The sequence below is a fragment of the Vigna unguiculata genome, chromosome 1 (genome assembly GCF_004118075.2).
Source record: "Vigna unguiculata cultivar IT97K-499-35 chromosome 1, ASM411807v1, whole genome shotgun sequence".
Lineage (NCBI taxonomy): Eukaryota > Viridiplantae > Streptophyta > Magnoliopsida > Fabales > Fabaceae > Vigna > Vigna unguiculata.
In genome coordinates this window covers 31250914-31266579 of record NC_040279.1, presented here as the reverse complement: position 1 = coordinate 31266579, position 15666 = coordinate 31250914, and the positions used below count along the sequence as shown (strand labels likewise).

The following is a 15666-nucleotide window of genomic DNA, read 5'->3' as shown; positions in this document are numbered from 1 at the left end:
GCTGCATTTGGCTGGGGTGCTCTAGACTTGGTTGGACATGGCTGGGCTGCACTTTTGTATGCTGTGTAGGTGAAGACTGTTGCTGAGACTATGTCAGGTTGGATACAGCCTATCGAAGGACTTGTTGGTCAGGAGGCAGCAATGTCAGGAATATATTTTGTAATGACTGAAATTGACCTTTCAATTTTGCATAAGCCTGATCATTTTCTTGTAATCACTGATCAATTACTTTTAGCTTTTGATTAGTTTCTTGTAGTTGTTGTTTGAGGTAGGTAACTTCTTCAACACTGGAAGTGGATGCAGAAGATTGGGGCTTCAGGCTACTGCTTCCACCTACAAGTTGTCCGGTCCCATAAATTCTTCCTTTATTAACAAGAAAACAAGTAAGAAATCAAAAGTAACCACACGCATTATATAGTTTAGAGTTGGCTTTGTTAGTTGTTAAGTGCAAGAAAATATTTAGATACAAAGTGCTCACCATAAATATTGAACATAACATGTTTGATACTATGTGAAGGAAAAAGTATCCTAAATTCAAGCTTAGAAAAATTATGAACATGTAAACCTATTCTTAAATCATGTACTGCATAAGAAATGGGTGGTGAAAAATATACTTGATGGGTTCACATTATCAAGATGGAATGAAGAACAATAGTTATAGTTTTCTCAAAGGAGGCATGCCATGGCTTTATTATATTAGTGTATATGTGTGTGTATAAGTAAAATTTCAAATTAGAAATGTCAACCATGTTCAATGTTCTGATAAATTTGGTGAAAGACTGCCACACCACTACTTAAATTTAGCTATACCATAGATCAAACTTGCCAACCGTGAATGATATTTAGAACACAAGTTTTATGGAATCTCTTGTGTATTTTAGTTACAGTGGTGGAATAAAAAATCAGCAACCCCAAAAGCCCCTACAACAAAAACTTGTCACACCCCAAACACTACAACACCATCACCAAAAACATACACCAAACACATAGTGGAAACCCAACCAATTCACAATCATGCCCAATTATTTATTTGCATGAGCTAAACCCGTAAAACCCCAACCAATTAACAATGAATCAAGCTGATTACCTTAACAATTGCTGAAACATATACCACGGCAGGGACCCATGATGGTCAGAGCGACAACAACTTCAAAATCTCCCTCGATAGCAAGCAACCCTCAACCAACGAAGACTCCACTCACGAAAGCACAAGAGGAATTGCAAAAACGGTTACGCAATTGCAAAAACGAATTGCCACAAAGAAAAAAAGAAGAGAAGAAAAAACCATTACCAAGATTCCCTTTAGGGCTGCAAGGGGAGACGCTTGACGGCAGCAACCCGAGACACTATGGTGGGTGCTGGACAAAAACGGTGGACAACGACAACACCCAATAGAGGAGGAGATTTTCAAGGCTCCTGTGTGGTTCAACTTTTAGTGAAAATGAAAAGAAGAGAGAGAAACTGAAAACGATTTCAGATATTATCTAGCCATTATCGACAGATCATATCCTTCGATAAATGAGAAAGTAACTTACCGACAGAATTCCCAACGACCACACACAGTTTCTGCTTCAGTTGATAACCTCGCCGACGGATACGTTCGTCGGTAATTTAGACTGAAGTAATTTGTTCGTAAGTCCGTCGAAAATTCAACTATTTTTTTTTATTTACCCTTACCAACACTCCCTGTCGTTAGTTTATTTGTTGGTAAACCAAATTTTTCGACAAAAAATTATCCGTCGGTAAACACTATTTTTCTTATAGTGTATTGCTTCCAATAAAGAAAAGAAGATAAAAAGTCAACCTACTAAAAAAAGAAATTCTTCGGTCAAAAATATTTTTTAATTCCTTAATTTATCCTTAATGCAATTTAATTTAAAAAATTTGAGAAATTAGGATGAAAATTGATATAGAAAAGAGAAACTAACTAAAAAAGAACAAGAAATAACAAAAGAAGGAAAAACATAATTTTTACATTTGGAAAACAAATTAAACTAAATTAATATAAATAATAAAATAATATATTAATATATTTTTAAAATATATAAATTAAAAAATATTGGGAGAGCCCCAGGTACCCTTGGTCCTTACCGCCCCTGCCCATAACCGAATTCTGATGTTGAATGCAAAATTGTATGTCTGTAAATACAGTGTAAAATATGCGATGTATGAAAAGTGGGACAATGCTATATTAGTGAAAATTTTCAGTTATTCGATTGAAAAAAAGCTAGTTATCATGATTAAGTTAAAAATTCAACATATATGATTTTATTTGCTTTTTAAACAACCACGATTATCATTGTTTGGCAATTCTTAAAATTATTATTTTTATATAAGTTGCACAAATCATGTCTTATCAATTCAAATTCACTTAATGGATTAATGTGATGACATCGGAGAGAATTCGAAAAGCAAAGAAGGTATGAATTATCCTAAACACTAAACTAAACTTTTGATAGTCATCTCAGAAAATAAAGTTGAGATTTAATATAAAGTCATCCATATAAAAGTTTTTTTTAATAGAAAAAACAGCCTCTTTTATTACAAAAAAGATAAATTTAAAAAAAAGTATGAAAGTAGACAAATTTAGCTGTTTCCACACATTTTTTTAAAAATCTATTTATTTTTGTAATAAAAAAAAAGCAGATTTACTTACGGTAAAAAAAACCCGCATATAAAGAATTGTATTTAAAATTTAAAATGGTAAATCAATTATCCAACTTACAATAACTTTGTGAGAGGTAAAAGACAGTCATGCATTAGTTGTAGTGTTTTATGGATCTTTTGAAACAAAAAAACCAACATGTTACATGTTGGAGATGCTCGCCTTTTATTTATGAGTTAAACAAATGAGTTGGTTGCATTTATTTGTAAATGGAATTTGAAAAAGAAAAAAGAGAAGCAAATTATATATGGAAGAGCTTTGTATGTGGACTCTTCCTCCCTTATGATGGTCATGGGCATACTACATTAATTTTTTCTCCCATTGGGAGGGTCATGTCGTACATAGCAACACTGCTCATGTTGATTGACCAACATAATTTGAGAAACAACGTGCAGTCAAATCCCATGCTTTGAGGAAGCTGACATCTCAAATCATGATGAGACTTCAAATGACACAAATTAGGTTGTTGTGTTCTTTTTTTTTATACGTAGTTTTTTAGTTTATATTTTTTACTTTATTTTAAATTTGTATATGTTAGTGTAAATTAATTTTAGCGTAATAAAATTTTGGATTAAATATGTTTTTATTTTTTAATTTTCAGTAAATTTTAAAATTAGTTTATTTTAAAATTTTGGATCAATTTAGTCTTTTATTTTTTTGAAATAAGTGAATTTAGTCCTTTTAATCAAATTTTGTTAGGTTTATTTATTATTTCTTACAGGATTGTATTTGAGTTGTTTATATTCTTTGACACATTTTTGCGATAATGTTAAGTTAAACACTATTATGATTAAAAGGACTAAATACACGCATTTTCAAAAATAAATGATTAAATTGGTTCAAAATTTCAAAATTAACTAATTTCAAAATTTACTAAAAGTAAATGGAACAAAAACATATTTATCTCTCAAATTTTATAATTTGTGTCTTGTGTGCATCTTTTTCTATATTTCACTAAATATATGTCATAAACAAATATCACTTCCTAATATTAACTATTACACAAATTTTGAAAATAGTTTAATTAATTTGTTATAAATAATTACTCCAGCACCATTAAATATAATGTACCATTACTTAAGCTAAAGAAGTTTATATTCCCTTAAATAATAATTTAATTATTTGTTTACAACGCTTCGGTAAACTTAAACAAAAATTATGATATTTATTTAAGCGACCATAATAATGTTTTTGACAGCACACTCAAGTTGCAACGCACCTTCTCCCTTGTTTAAGCAAAATTTTACGTGATGAAAACTTAACCATTTTTTTTACAAGGTACTCTCACTTCAAACGTTTTCACTCTCGCTCAAGTAAGTATTGTAGTGCTTAAGCGATGACACACTTAAGCAATTATTATATTTGTGGACTCTAAACACACTAATAATTAATTATTTTTGTCACATATGTCATTACAAAAATTATCACGTATGTCATTACAAAAATTATTACTTATTAGGATGATGTTAGACATAATTTTAGAAATAATAAAATTTGTTCATTGATATAATTTTGTGACGTATTACTTGTACCCATCAACAAATTTGTCAGAAAAATTATAAAATAAAGTTTGTCACAAACTTATATATTTTTGTTTTTCTGTATAATTTCACTCTTTATGATAACTTTTTTCTCAATCATAAAAATGTGACAAAAATAGTCGTTTTAATTATTAAAAAAATTTGTTATAAACTAAATATATTTTACAAAAATGTCTATGAACCAAAAATATGCGTAATCCTAATTTTAATTTAAGGTTTCATTTGATTATATAATTGTTAATAATAATAAAATATTGATAATTAGGATAAATTTATATCCTTAGTGCATGTGATGATTTTTAATGGATATGAATTAATAAATTCCATTTATTAAATTGCATATAAATTTGTAGGCAAATGTGAATTTGAGAATTCTCAAATATCTTCAAACCCTTAATAGAATTTTTTTTTTCAAGAAGAATAGAGATATAGGTTTCTTTGACTTTAAAATTAGCTTAGTAGTGAATAAATTATTTATTATATTAATGGCTCATCAAGAATAGATACATTCTTCAAAATGAATTTGAACACAATGATTAACTGAATGAAGACTTTTTTTTCTTACAAGATCTTTTAATATATATATATATATATATATATATATATATATATATATATATATTAACTAATTATTAGACTGTGACATCAATAAACACTTTAGAGTTAGTTAAAATGGTCTAGTATTATTGTCATATTAATCTATTAGACATTACCTTGATTAATAAATCAAATTGACTAATTTATTTATTTATTATTAACATAAAGTTGAATCCACAGGCCACATACACACAAATATTCTAATATCCATAAAAAAATTGATTTGATTATTAAATTAAATTTTTTGATGAATAAATAAGTAATGATTTTTTAAAGTGAGACATTATTATATTCTTTTCTATCACCAAAAATATAGTATAAATATAAAAAAAATATTATGATACTGATTTCAGAAGCTATTTACAATGCACCAAAATTAATATAAAATAAGTAGTTAGACTTTATCAGGCTGCTTAGAAAATAGTGCTGATTTTTTTTTTTAAGAAATAACACAAATAAAACACGAGTTGTTAATATTTTTTAACCTTAATTCTTCAAGACTATATGTTTATAAGTTTTACTTTTTGTTCTTGAATGAAATTGAATAGTCTTTTAAAGACCTTATTCTCCTATTTTCATAAGTTTTTCTATTGTTACTGGAACTAATCCTCTACTGGAACATGTAAAGTGGGTATGTACAAGTATTCTGACACTGAAGTCCGTGAATAAGGAAGAAGTATGATATAATCAAATGATAGTGGAAATGATTAGTTCCCTTTTACCTGCTTTCAAATTCTTATTATATATCTAATTTCTTTTATTTCCTGTAGTAATTTCAAATGGCTGGCCATCCTGGACCGAAAATATGTAGGTTTCTCCTTACCATGTTCACTTTTCTTAAATGTGTGAATCACTTTTTTTTTTATTTGTATTCAATGTAAGTATTTCAAATCATAGTTCAGTTTATATGAAATAGAACATTACGAGACGACAAGAAAGAAAGAAAGAAAATTAAAAAATAATAAAATAAAATATGATCGAGACGTTGTTTAGCATTGAATTGGGACGTTTGTTGTTAATATTTTTTTGGATATTTCTTTCAAATTGAATAGTAATTTCGGATATGGAATCCTCTTGTTATATTTATCAAACATTTGTAAGCCACGTTCGTCAAACATGTTATACTGTTCAAGTTCAGATAATTTGACAGATGTCTGTTGTGTCAAAATCAAATAGAAAATTCAGCACCTGATAAATTTTTTAAACGCTGGATTCTTTTTCCCTTTTATTTCATACATTCTCAGGTATATAAACAAGATGATAGCAGTTCCAGCACACTTATTCCAACGGAGCTAAAACGGAAAATAACATTACGAACAGTGGCACTTCCTATATACATTTTTACTGATTTACATAACTTTTTCAAAGAGCACTTTCTGAATGTGAGAGTTTATGGTCTCTGGATCACAATATGCTCCGTAGTAGAAGCCCTTGGCCACTGTGAGGAATGAATTCTTCACATTGGTGTGCACCCCATCTGAAGAATTTTGGAGCACCAATTGCACAAGTTCTCGCATGTCTGATTCTATTTGAGGGGTAGTCATGCATGTTATCCTCTTGTCTCTGCCACTATCATGTGCCTGACAATGATTACAGAAGTAGGAAAATTCAGGGTCTGGAATCTAATCTAAGCATAAAGATTATTCAAATATATAAAAATGATTTGTAACTTTTGTTACTGACCTTGCTGCTTTTATAATTACGGAGTCCATGGCAGACTCTATTAGTGGTTTGGACCAACCTCTGGTACTGTGGATTGAGCTGTAGTTCTTCTGACCAATAGCCACCCATTACATTTATGATTTGCACAATCAGCTCAGCTTCTCTTCCCAAACTGTTCCCTTCATTCTGCCAACTTGATAACCAACCCTGCCACTGATTATTTTATAACCATCTTAGAAAATATTTTCTGTTTTATATTCCATTTTATCAGTAATGATGTTACACTTTGTTTCATTTTCTGATATTTGCCTAAAAACAACGAAACCAATAGATTTATTTTCACATTTTGTAACGAAACTTTTTGAATGTTTGTCAGAAAGTTCATTAAAGGGTTTCCACTCACTGCTTGATTCAAATAATGGGATAATTCACGACCATGGCTCCGAAGCACTTCGAACCCAAGGTAATCAAGGTTTGCCAGTAAAATCTTCAGGAGTTCTTCCTCTCTCTTGTTCTTGTTCAACTTCCTGCAACACACATTCAACACAGGTTTTGTTACATCACCATTTATATGCTTATCTTCGAACAAGCACAAAGTTTTACGCAACATAAGGAACTCGAAATTAATCAAACACATAGCAGACAAGCATGCACAATAACTATGTGATATGAGAAGTTTGATTAATTACTTGTTGGAGAAGTTTCGTCCGTTTATGCTGTTGTTGAACAAATCTACAAAAACATTTGTAGTTTGTTGATCCTTTATGAAGGACCCAAGTGTCTGGAGCAATGCTGCAGTTTTAGCCCATGCAAGTCTCTCTCGAGATCTCTCAGGCTCAAATATGCTGGCTGCTGCTATAAAGTAAGCAAATAGTAGACACTGTTTGCTCAATCCAAATCTCTCTAGTCCTGCGTCCGAGTACCACCTAATATATTGCAAATATTGGAATTTATTTGGCTGTTAATTGTCTCAGTTTGTCAAATTAATTAGTAGAATACAATGTAATGGAGTGTTTTCTTGTTGATTATACACTCACCCTTGGATTTTTTCCCATTCTGCACAATGCACTGCTTGACAGATGCTGTAGTCCAATTTTGCAAGCTCCAGATAAACATCATTGTTCACGAAGGGCATCCTGTTAAAGAAGAAGAAAATATGATTGGTAAAACAATAGACACCGAAAAGAGAAAAGGGAAAGAAACGATAAACAATATATATATATATAAAAAGATAATATTAGATACGTAATTTTCTTGTATACAAAGTCAAAATATAAGAATAAGTATATTAACGTGTCCATTAAAGATTATATTTGTTGAAAGTGATAGTGGGACCGAATGCTTGACTCTTGACAAACGAGTTACTATTGAGTACCTAACCATAGACTCCATAGTCATTTCATTTGACCAAAAGGTAAATTTGATATTTTGTTAATGAACTATGCATGTTGTGTTTAATCATATTAGTATTATTATAGGAATATGAAATAATAGAATTACAAGATTGTTACCTATAAAGGGTCTTGCCAATCCAAACGTCACTGCTACCACCATATTGTTCAAGGTAAAATCTTGTTTCCACTCTTGGCAAACTAGCATACCAGGGCATGTCCAGAGCATAATTCACCTGTAGGACAAAAGTAAAATCGAATAACCCATGTCTAATAAATTTATTAAAATTATAAAACAATCATTTATGGTTAAATAATTATATACAATTACTTTGTATTGTCATATATAATCATAAAATAAAATTTTCTAACCACGTAAATTTATAGATTTGTATTTTTTTGAACTTCTAAAGGTTAGTTACACACCTCACCAGGTAAATCTTTTGTTATGATCCATTTATCTAGGAGCTGATTTGCTTCACGTTTCTCAGTTAAAAATTTGACTGAGAAGTTCTTGGCATCCTCAAGAATCTCCTCTCCTTGAAACAGCACTTGAGATGCTCGATAGAGATTGAACATCCCTGTCACAGCTTGGTTTGACTGCCCAGAAAAACAGAAGAATTCGCCATTTTTCTTGAAGTTCTCAAACACACCTACCAAAATTTGAATCAAAATTGAAGCACTAAGAAAATAGGTGGAAACTGAAGGTATACTAAGAGATATATTAAGCTTTGTAGTATACAAATAACTCACTGGCTGAAACTTGGTGGCCATGCAACCTTAGTAGTCTGAATCCCATTGCTGTGTCATCTATATCTTGAACCTCTGAATTCCTTGCCCAGCAAATACCCTTCTCAGTCCAATATCTGGAAACTTGTCTTGTTAAATAAGTATATCCTATTTATTCTAAATATAAAATAAGTAATTAAATATAATGATTATTGTAGCACAATATTTACTATTTTAACATACCATTTAATTTTAATTTCTTAATTATAATGGTACTACTCATTAACATCTCACACACCTTGAAACATAGGTCACGCAGTCTTTGATTTCTGACTTAAAATATCTTGAAATTCCAAGACGATCAAGTCTATCGAAGATCCATGTGTGTTCAAACAAATCCACCGGATAGACATTAGGAACTGAATGTAAAACACATAAATATTATGTAACAGAATTATTTGATTTTACTCGCAAATTTTTCTTTCCTTTTTCTTATCAATCTAACTAATAAAGATATCTTCATAAAAATAATTCTTATTTTGATATTTTTAATTAGAGGAAAAAAGAAGTAAACATATCCAAATAAGTTATAACGTAAAAACCATTTATGCTTGAATGTCAAACCTTCGTATATGTCTATGCATAGGAAAACTAAAGTATTATTTAAATAACATTTATAATATCATTTCAAATATTTGGTTATATATATATATATATATATATATATATGAAAAAAAATTACTATGTGATTTGAAGTATATACACATGGTAATAAATTATTTATTTGCCTTTAAAGTTAATTCAATTAATTAGTTTGTAAGTAATCACACCAATTTAATTGGAAACTACTGTATTTAAAAAGAAAGTGTTAAACAAAATGAAAGTTTTCTTTTGATAATTAAAGAAGAAAATTTGACCTCCCCCATTGAACTTGTGGAGTGTTTTATCCAGGTATTTGTGAGCATTTTCATCCTTAGTTTGTATGAGAGCATAAGCTGTGGAGGATGGAGAGAATAAGAATGACCCATCTTGGCACTGCAACTTCAGTAGCTGTTTCCAGTCCAAATTTTGCATTCCCTCCAAACTATGGAGCAGTGTTGTAGGCACTTTGTGCAGAATCTCTCTTGGTATTCTATCCCAAACGCACCACACATGTATCAAATATTAGAGTCAACTATAACAACAAAAAAATGCATAAGTAAAACATCAATTATTGTATCCAAGATCAGAAGAATTTATTTATACTTTTTAAGCTTCAGGTCTCTCATTGCAAGGATGTTTTTCAAGATAGGGGAATCATCTGGCACTTCAACATCCAAAATTCTAGCTAAATCGAGAAGAGAAGGGAAAGTAACTTCAAACCCGATTGGCATGTGTTCTGGGTTTTCATCCTGAAGCTTGCACAGATTCTCCTTAAAAAACTGCATTCCTGTTACATATGAATCCATGTGTACCATAATGTCGCAATCAAAATATATATATTTTTGTAGACTTCTCTTCTCTCACCTTTTTATTCTTTCTAAGTCAACAGTGAAATAGTTTGAAGTAGAAGAAATGATTGAGGGTATACGACAAAGTAAAAGTTGCCAAAAATGAACTTGTAGAAAGCAACAATGAAATTTCTTATGAATGTAAAATTACCCTTCTCACACTTTTGAGGGTGCATGTTCCATGATCTTAATGCTACCACACAAGCTAAAGTGTTAAGAATACGATCATGGGCAATGAATAATTGAGCATCTCCCCAGGAACCATCATGCAGCTGATTATTCGCAATCCATTCAAGACAGGAAGGGAACTGAGGAGAATTCGTGTCCCCAACATTTTTTTTCACTAGACCAACCCATGCCGTGTCATATGCTGATACTGTTATTTCTCCATCTTCCTTCGAATCCAATATTAATTTTACTATTTTTATTTTCTTCTGTATCTCCTATAAAAATGTTTACAAATCAATATCAGATGTCAAAATGTGATACATGCAAATCAAATGGAGAAAGAAACATACCTCGTCTACATTATCATCCTTCCAGATATTACCCTGAGACACTTCAGTAACAATTTCTGCTAAATAGATTAACTTCATTAATTTTTTATACACTGTAGAATTACTAAGTTAACTTATTTCAACTCTGATTTTTTTTTTTTTATATTATGTGATGATATTGGTAACATGATCACCTAGAGCTCGAGAGCGTATTGGTTGAAATCCACAAATCTTGGTATGTTTGCTTTCTGTGAATAGGAGAGGACGAGTACCTGTTGGAAATTTGAAGAGATATTCTATCAGTAGTATATGTATTTGGATTGTGTTTTACTACTCTAATAAAAGTATTACTGAATTTATGATAAGAATCACAGAAAACTCATCATAAAAAATAATAAATATTCATCCATTTTCTCTTTTTTCTTTTCATTATATTACTCTTTTTATTGTACCTCTTTTGTTTCCAGCCTAATTCATCCAAATTTTGGTGACAGAGAGCCTTGACTTCAAGAACAATTGGTAGAGAAAATAGTGATGTGACATGTCCTTTTCATGATCATGCATGCATATAGTGTAAAACATACTTTGACAAATTTCACATCGTAATCATAAAAAGGTTGACCTCCCCATAAATGATTGGGTGGTCCATTAGGAACCATGCACCAGGCCACACTCCATACACAATATCAAATCAATTTAATTGTACGGAACTGTTTCTGATAGAAAAGATTTAAAACTTGAGTTTAAAACCATTTTGGAGGTGATAGTAGTTGAAATTGCAGGATGAAAAGAAAACATAGATAGAGACGTACCCTTGAAAATATGATATGATGATCGAAGGTAAAAACTAAGAGAGTGAGGTGTGGCGCATGATGAAGGAAAGGTGTGACTGAGAGTGAAGAAGAATTGAGAAGCCATGGGTGCAGCAGTTGTTGGGAATGCTTTTGGTATTATTGTTGTGGAGTATGGTTTGGAAAATAAGAAAGCATTACGATGTATATTTATACCCATGGAACTCGAACCAAATGATGTGAAAATCGTTTTCCATCCACCTCTCTAACATTTTGGTTCGTGCATTTTTCCGCAGGCTAAAACTGTGACTATCTTTTTCAATTTGGACAAATTTTGAACTATTTTGTTCGTGTACATCTCACCTTTTTTTTCTTTTTTAATAGGTACATATATATCTCACATATTTTCTAAATGCTTTGAACTGTGTTGCCGTGTTGGTGATACATTAACCAGAGTCATTAGTTTGACCAATTTTCTAGAATTGATGCTTTACCCAACATACGATAAATACAGTTTCGTTTGGTTAAATTTACCTTTTTTAATGTTGATACGGCAGTTTAATAACAAGATTTTCTGATAAAATAACATATGCTCAAAAATAATTATAATTAATCTTCTTTTATTTTACTTAGGTACGTACTATAATATCAAATAATTGATAAATTGTTAATACATGCATGCATTTTTTTTTTTTTAACATTACCGACCAATAAAAGCAATCTTCGAACTTATAAAATCATTAAGGATGTTACCTAAACATGTACACTTAGACTTTTAACACATGAAAACTTTGAGCATAAAAAAATATTTAAGAGATCACACAGAAACTAAAAGTTATATTTGATTTAGTCTCGACTTAGTTGATGACAAATAAAATTCTTTTTTAATATATTTCATATTTTTAATTTTTTTTTTAAATAAGTTAACATTTTGCATTATGTTCACTAAAAGAAAAACCTAAAGTACCGACTAAATTTAGTGATAAAAAATAACTAGTTATTATAGTGACAATTTAGATACTAATTTATAAACTAAAAATTATTGGTAACTAAACTAGTTTTAAAAAATTATAATTAGTTTCTAAATTGGTATTTAAGATAGTTTCTATTATGAATTAGTCTCTAAATTGGTTACTTACAATAGTTACTTAAGTTTAGGTTATGAGAGGAATTGGTTCCTAGATCGGTCTATAAATAATTAATTAGAGACAAATACATGCATTAAGAGTCAGAACATTGGGGGTTAAACGTACAGTTTCATTCTTGGTTACTGGTTTAATCTGGTTTTGAATTAGTTAGTTTCACTGTCAAAAATCTCATTCCTAGATCATACTTTAAAGCGTACCCTATAAGACAAACATTAAGCATGAACTAAATAAAAAATATATATAAACATCTAGGATATAATATGCATAAATGGAAAGAGAATATAAGAAGATTATTGCTCCATTGATATCATCACAGAGAAATCAACTACTCATGGACTAGAACGATGCAATACAAATCCAACAACATCTAAACATATAGTATTTACATTTTGGTGATCAGCCACAAAGTTTTTTTTTTTTTTCACAAGTAGGTTTCCTTCTCTGCTCAGTCTCTTGTCCTGGTGCTTAGCACTTGACCTTCCACTCTTGGCTGCTCAACCTCGTGGTTTTGTGCTCCAAATTTCTTTACAAAGAAGATTTCCTCATGAATTGTGCTAAGCCAGAAAGTCAAAATATGTTATCTTGTCTTTTATACTTCCATGGTTCAGCTCCAATACTGTAACTTAGCTGCACATTTGATATTTTCTTTTATATTCACTGCAAACCAGCAAAATATCATTATAATTCATAAAACTTTCAATTCTCAATACCTTATTCTGCATTTTAAATTGAGCAGATTTGTTATTTACATAAATAGAACCATTTGATATATGATAAGTGTCAGTTCTAAAGGGAAAATTTACTTATTATTGATACTTATCATTCATAATACTAACTTGCAATTATGTTAGTCTCAAAAATTAATATTCATACATAGAATATTCTTATAATAATTACATTACGGATAGACTTTTAATGATTTATTGTGATTTTCTATCAGACAAAATGCTAATAGAATCACTAATTCAATTCGTCAACTAGAATATACTTTTCCAAGTTTGTTAAATAATTTAAGTTTAAATTTAAATATGTAACTGTTTTAAATACTTTTAAAAAAAACTACATCTATTATATATGATCTTGAATAACTGGAATAGGATTATCTCATAATATTCATGTAATTTTCTTCCTTTTTAATCTATCATCAAATTATCTAAGTTATTAAAGAAATATCTAAATTAGTAGTAATTGGATACGAATACTTATTATTAGACAAAAAATCCTCAACTACAAATCAGGCCAAACCTTGTAAGTTTTTTAATTTTTTTGTTGTTGTTAAAGTTAGGCTTTATATAAAAGTCTATTTAGTTAAAAAATCCAAATTAAATTTAAAAAAAAAACTAATATAAGTGAATAGCTTTAATCATGAAAAAAGTAGTTATGTCTATAGGAATAAAAACTATAAAAAAATTGAGTTCAAAACAGTACAAATTTAAGTCCTCGTTATTAGTAGTGATATAAATATTATTTTGACACAATTAACATCGTAAAAATGTGACTTTGGCACATTACTTAGCCAAATGGGGACCAATCAAGCTATAAATATCAGAATGTAACACTTACCTTTCTCGTCATAATACCGTGGGTACTATGAATCATTCTTTTGACCAGTTCTTCATAATTGATGATATTTTACCTACCACCAATAGATTTTTATGCCCTTTGATAACAAATTTTCAGATAAAAATATTGACGAGGAGCATTTAAAGTTTTCCCATTTATTTATATTATGTATAATGTATGAATAAATTCCAGATTTATTTGTTTTTCTTGAAAATTTACTTTAAAAGTCCATTCCTTGTACCAAAGCAGAACATTTTGTGACTTTAGGTAAAGTTTTATTTTTAAGATTTCTATAACTCATCTAGCTAAAAGATTTCCGTTTATTCCGCACACAATATTATATTTTTCCCATTTTCATTGAAAATTAAACACTTATAGATCTCATTTGCTCTAATGAAAAAACGAACTCTATTTGGCTTTCGGTAAAATCCAATTTCTAAATATTAGATAGGATGGTAAAAAAAAAAAAAAAAAAAACCTTCCAAGCTTCTTCATGTCATCGAAACATATTTCTATAAATCAGTCACTAATAGATTCCGTCACAAATCTGATCGGTTGTTCTTAATAAAAAATAGTTACAAAATCGGTTTGTAATTTAGAACACAACATTTTACTTAGTTGATATTTTTTTTTGTTATTACAGTGATCCCGAGTTACTTTAAACAAAAAGTTCAGTTCCTTTACCATCATTATTTTTAAGTCATATGTTTATTTTGTAAGTTTTGTTCTTAGAATTAATTTTGGGTGTCTTGTATTTGTATCGAAATTAGTGTATGCATCATCAAGACTGACGATAGTTTTATTGAGTAGTGGTACTGTTGTAACTTTGACTTGAAATTGATTTTATAATTGGAAAGAGTGATTGAACCAGAAAAAAAATAAAAACACAAGAACAAAATATGTTTTGCATTAGAAAGGCGATAATCTACTGATCCTTAGACTAAAATATCCAAAGTGTGAATTTGAAATTACAATAAAAAAAGAACAGGTTGCATTACAATTATGATTCAACAACTTGTTCAAATCTATTATCTTGAGAATTCTCAGATGATACCAAATTGGAACAATATTAAGGTACTATTGTACGATTAATGTTCCATAAGTTTGCAATAAGAAATGTTGATAACTATTTTTCAAAAAATAATTTTCTTTATAAAGTGTTTTCTTTAGTTTAGTGTTTTCAAAAAATATTTTTACAATTTATCTTATTTTAAATTCCAATACAAGTAAAAGAGAATTGATGTCCTATGTACTAATTTCTCCTTCAACAAATCAAATTCTTTGATTAACTTAATCTAACAAATTATTATCACAAGACAATAGATGTAATATGAAATAATATTCCCAATCGTAATTGTTGCAAGTGAGAATTGAACTCGTGAACTTAATATTAATATTAACTATTGGATCGAATGATGACATTAAACCAAAAGATATAATCTTTAATCAAGACACAACTTTCTTGAAGATTGTTTATTCCATTATTTCAATCATATCGAAGAATAAAGGACAAAGTGATAAAGACCTTATTCAAGAACGTTTGATCTTGTTGTAATGAAATTAGGCTTAGTGATATAGGGTTATCCATGGAT

General features: G+C 29.5%; 1 protein-coding gene across 1 annotated transcript; it reads right to left on the bottom strand.

Moving 5' to 3' along the window:
- Positions 1-6100: 6100 nt before the first annotated feature.
- LOC114190781 (ent-copalyl diphosphate synthase, chloroplastic-like) lies at positions 6101-10671 on the bottom strand. Its single transcript, XM_028079817.1, has 13 exons — positions 10594-10671; positions 10227-10518; positions 9831-10014; positions 9503-9717; positions 8884-9004; positions 8610-8722; positions 8283-8509; positions 7977-8092; positions 7503-7601; positions 7155-7391; positions 6869-6992; positions 6487-6678; positions 6101-6383 (listed from the first exon to the last, which is right to left on the bottom strand). Exons 1-13 carry the CDS (start codon positions 10669-10671, stop codon positions 6153-6155), a joined length of 2229 nt encoding a protein of 742 aa, XP_027935618.1. The 3' UTR covers positions 6101-6152.
- Between the last annotated feature and the right edge of the window lie 4995 nt (positions 10672-15666).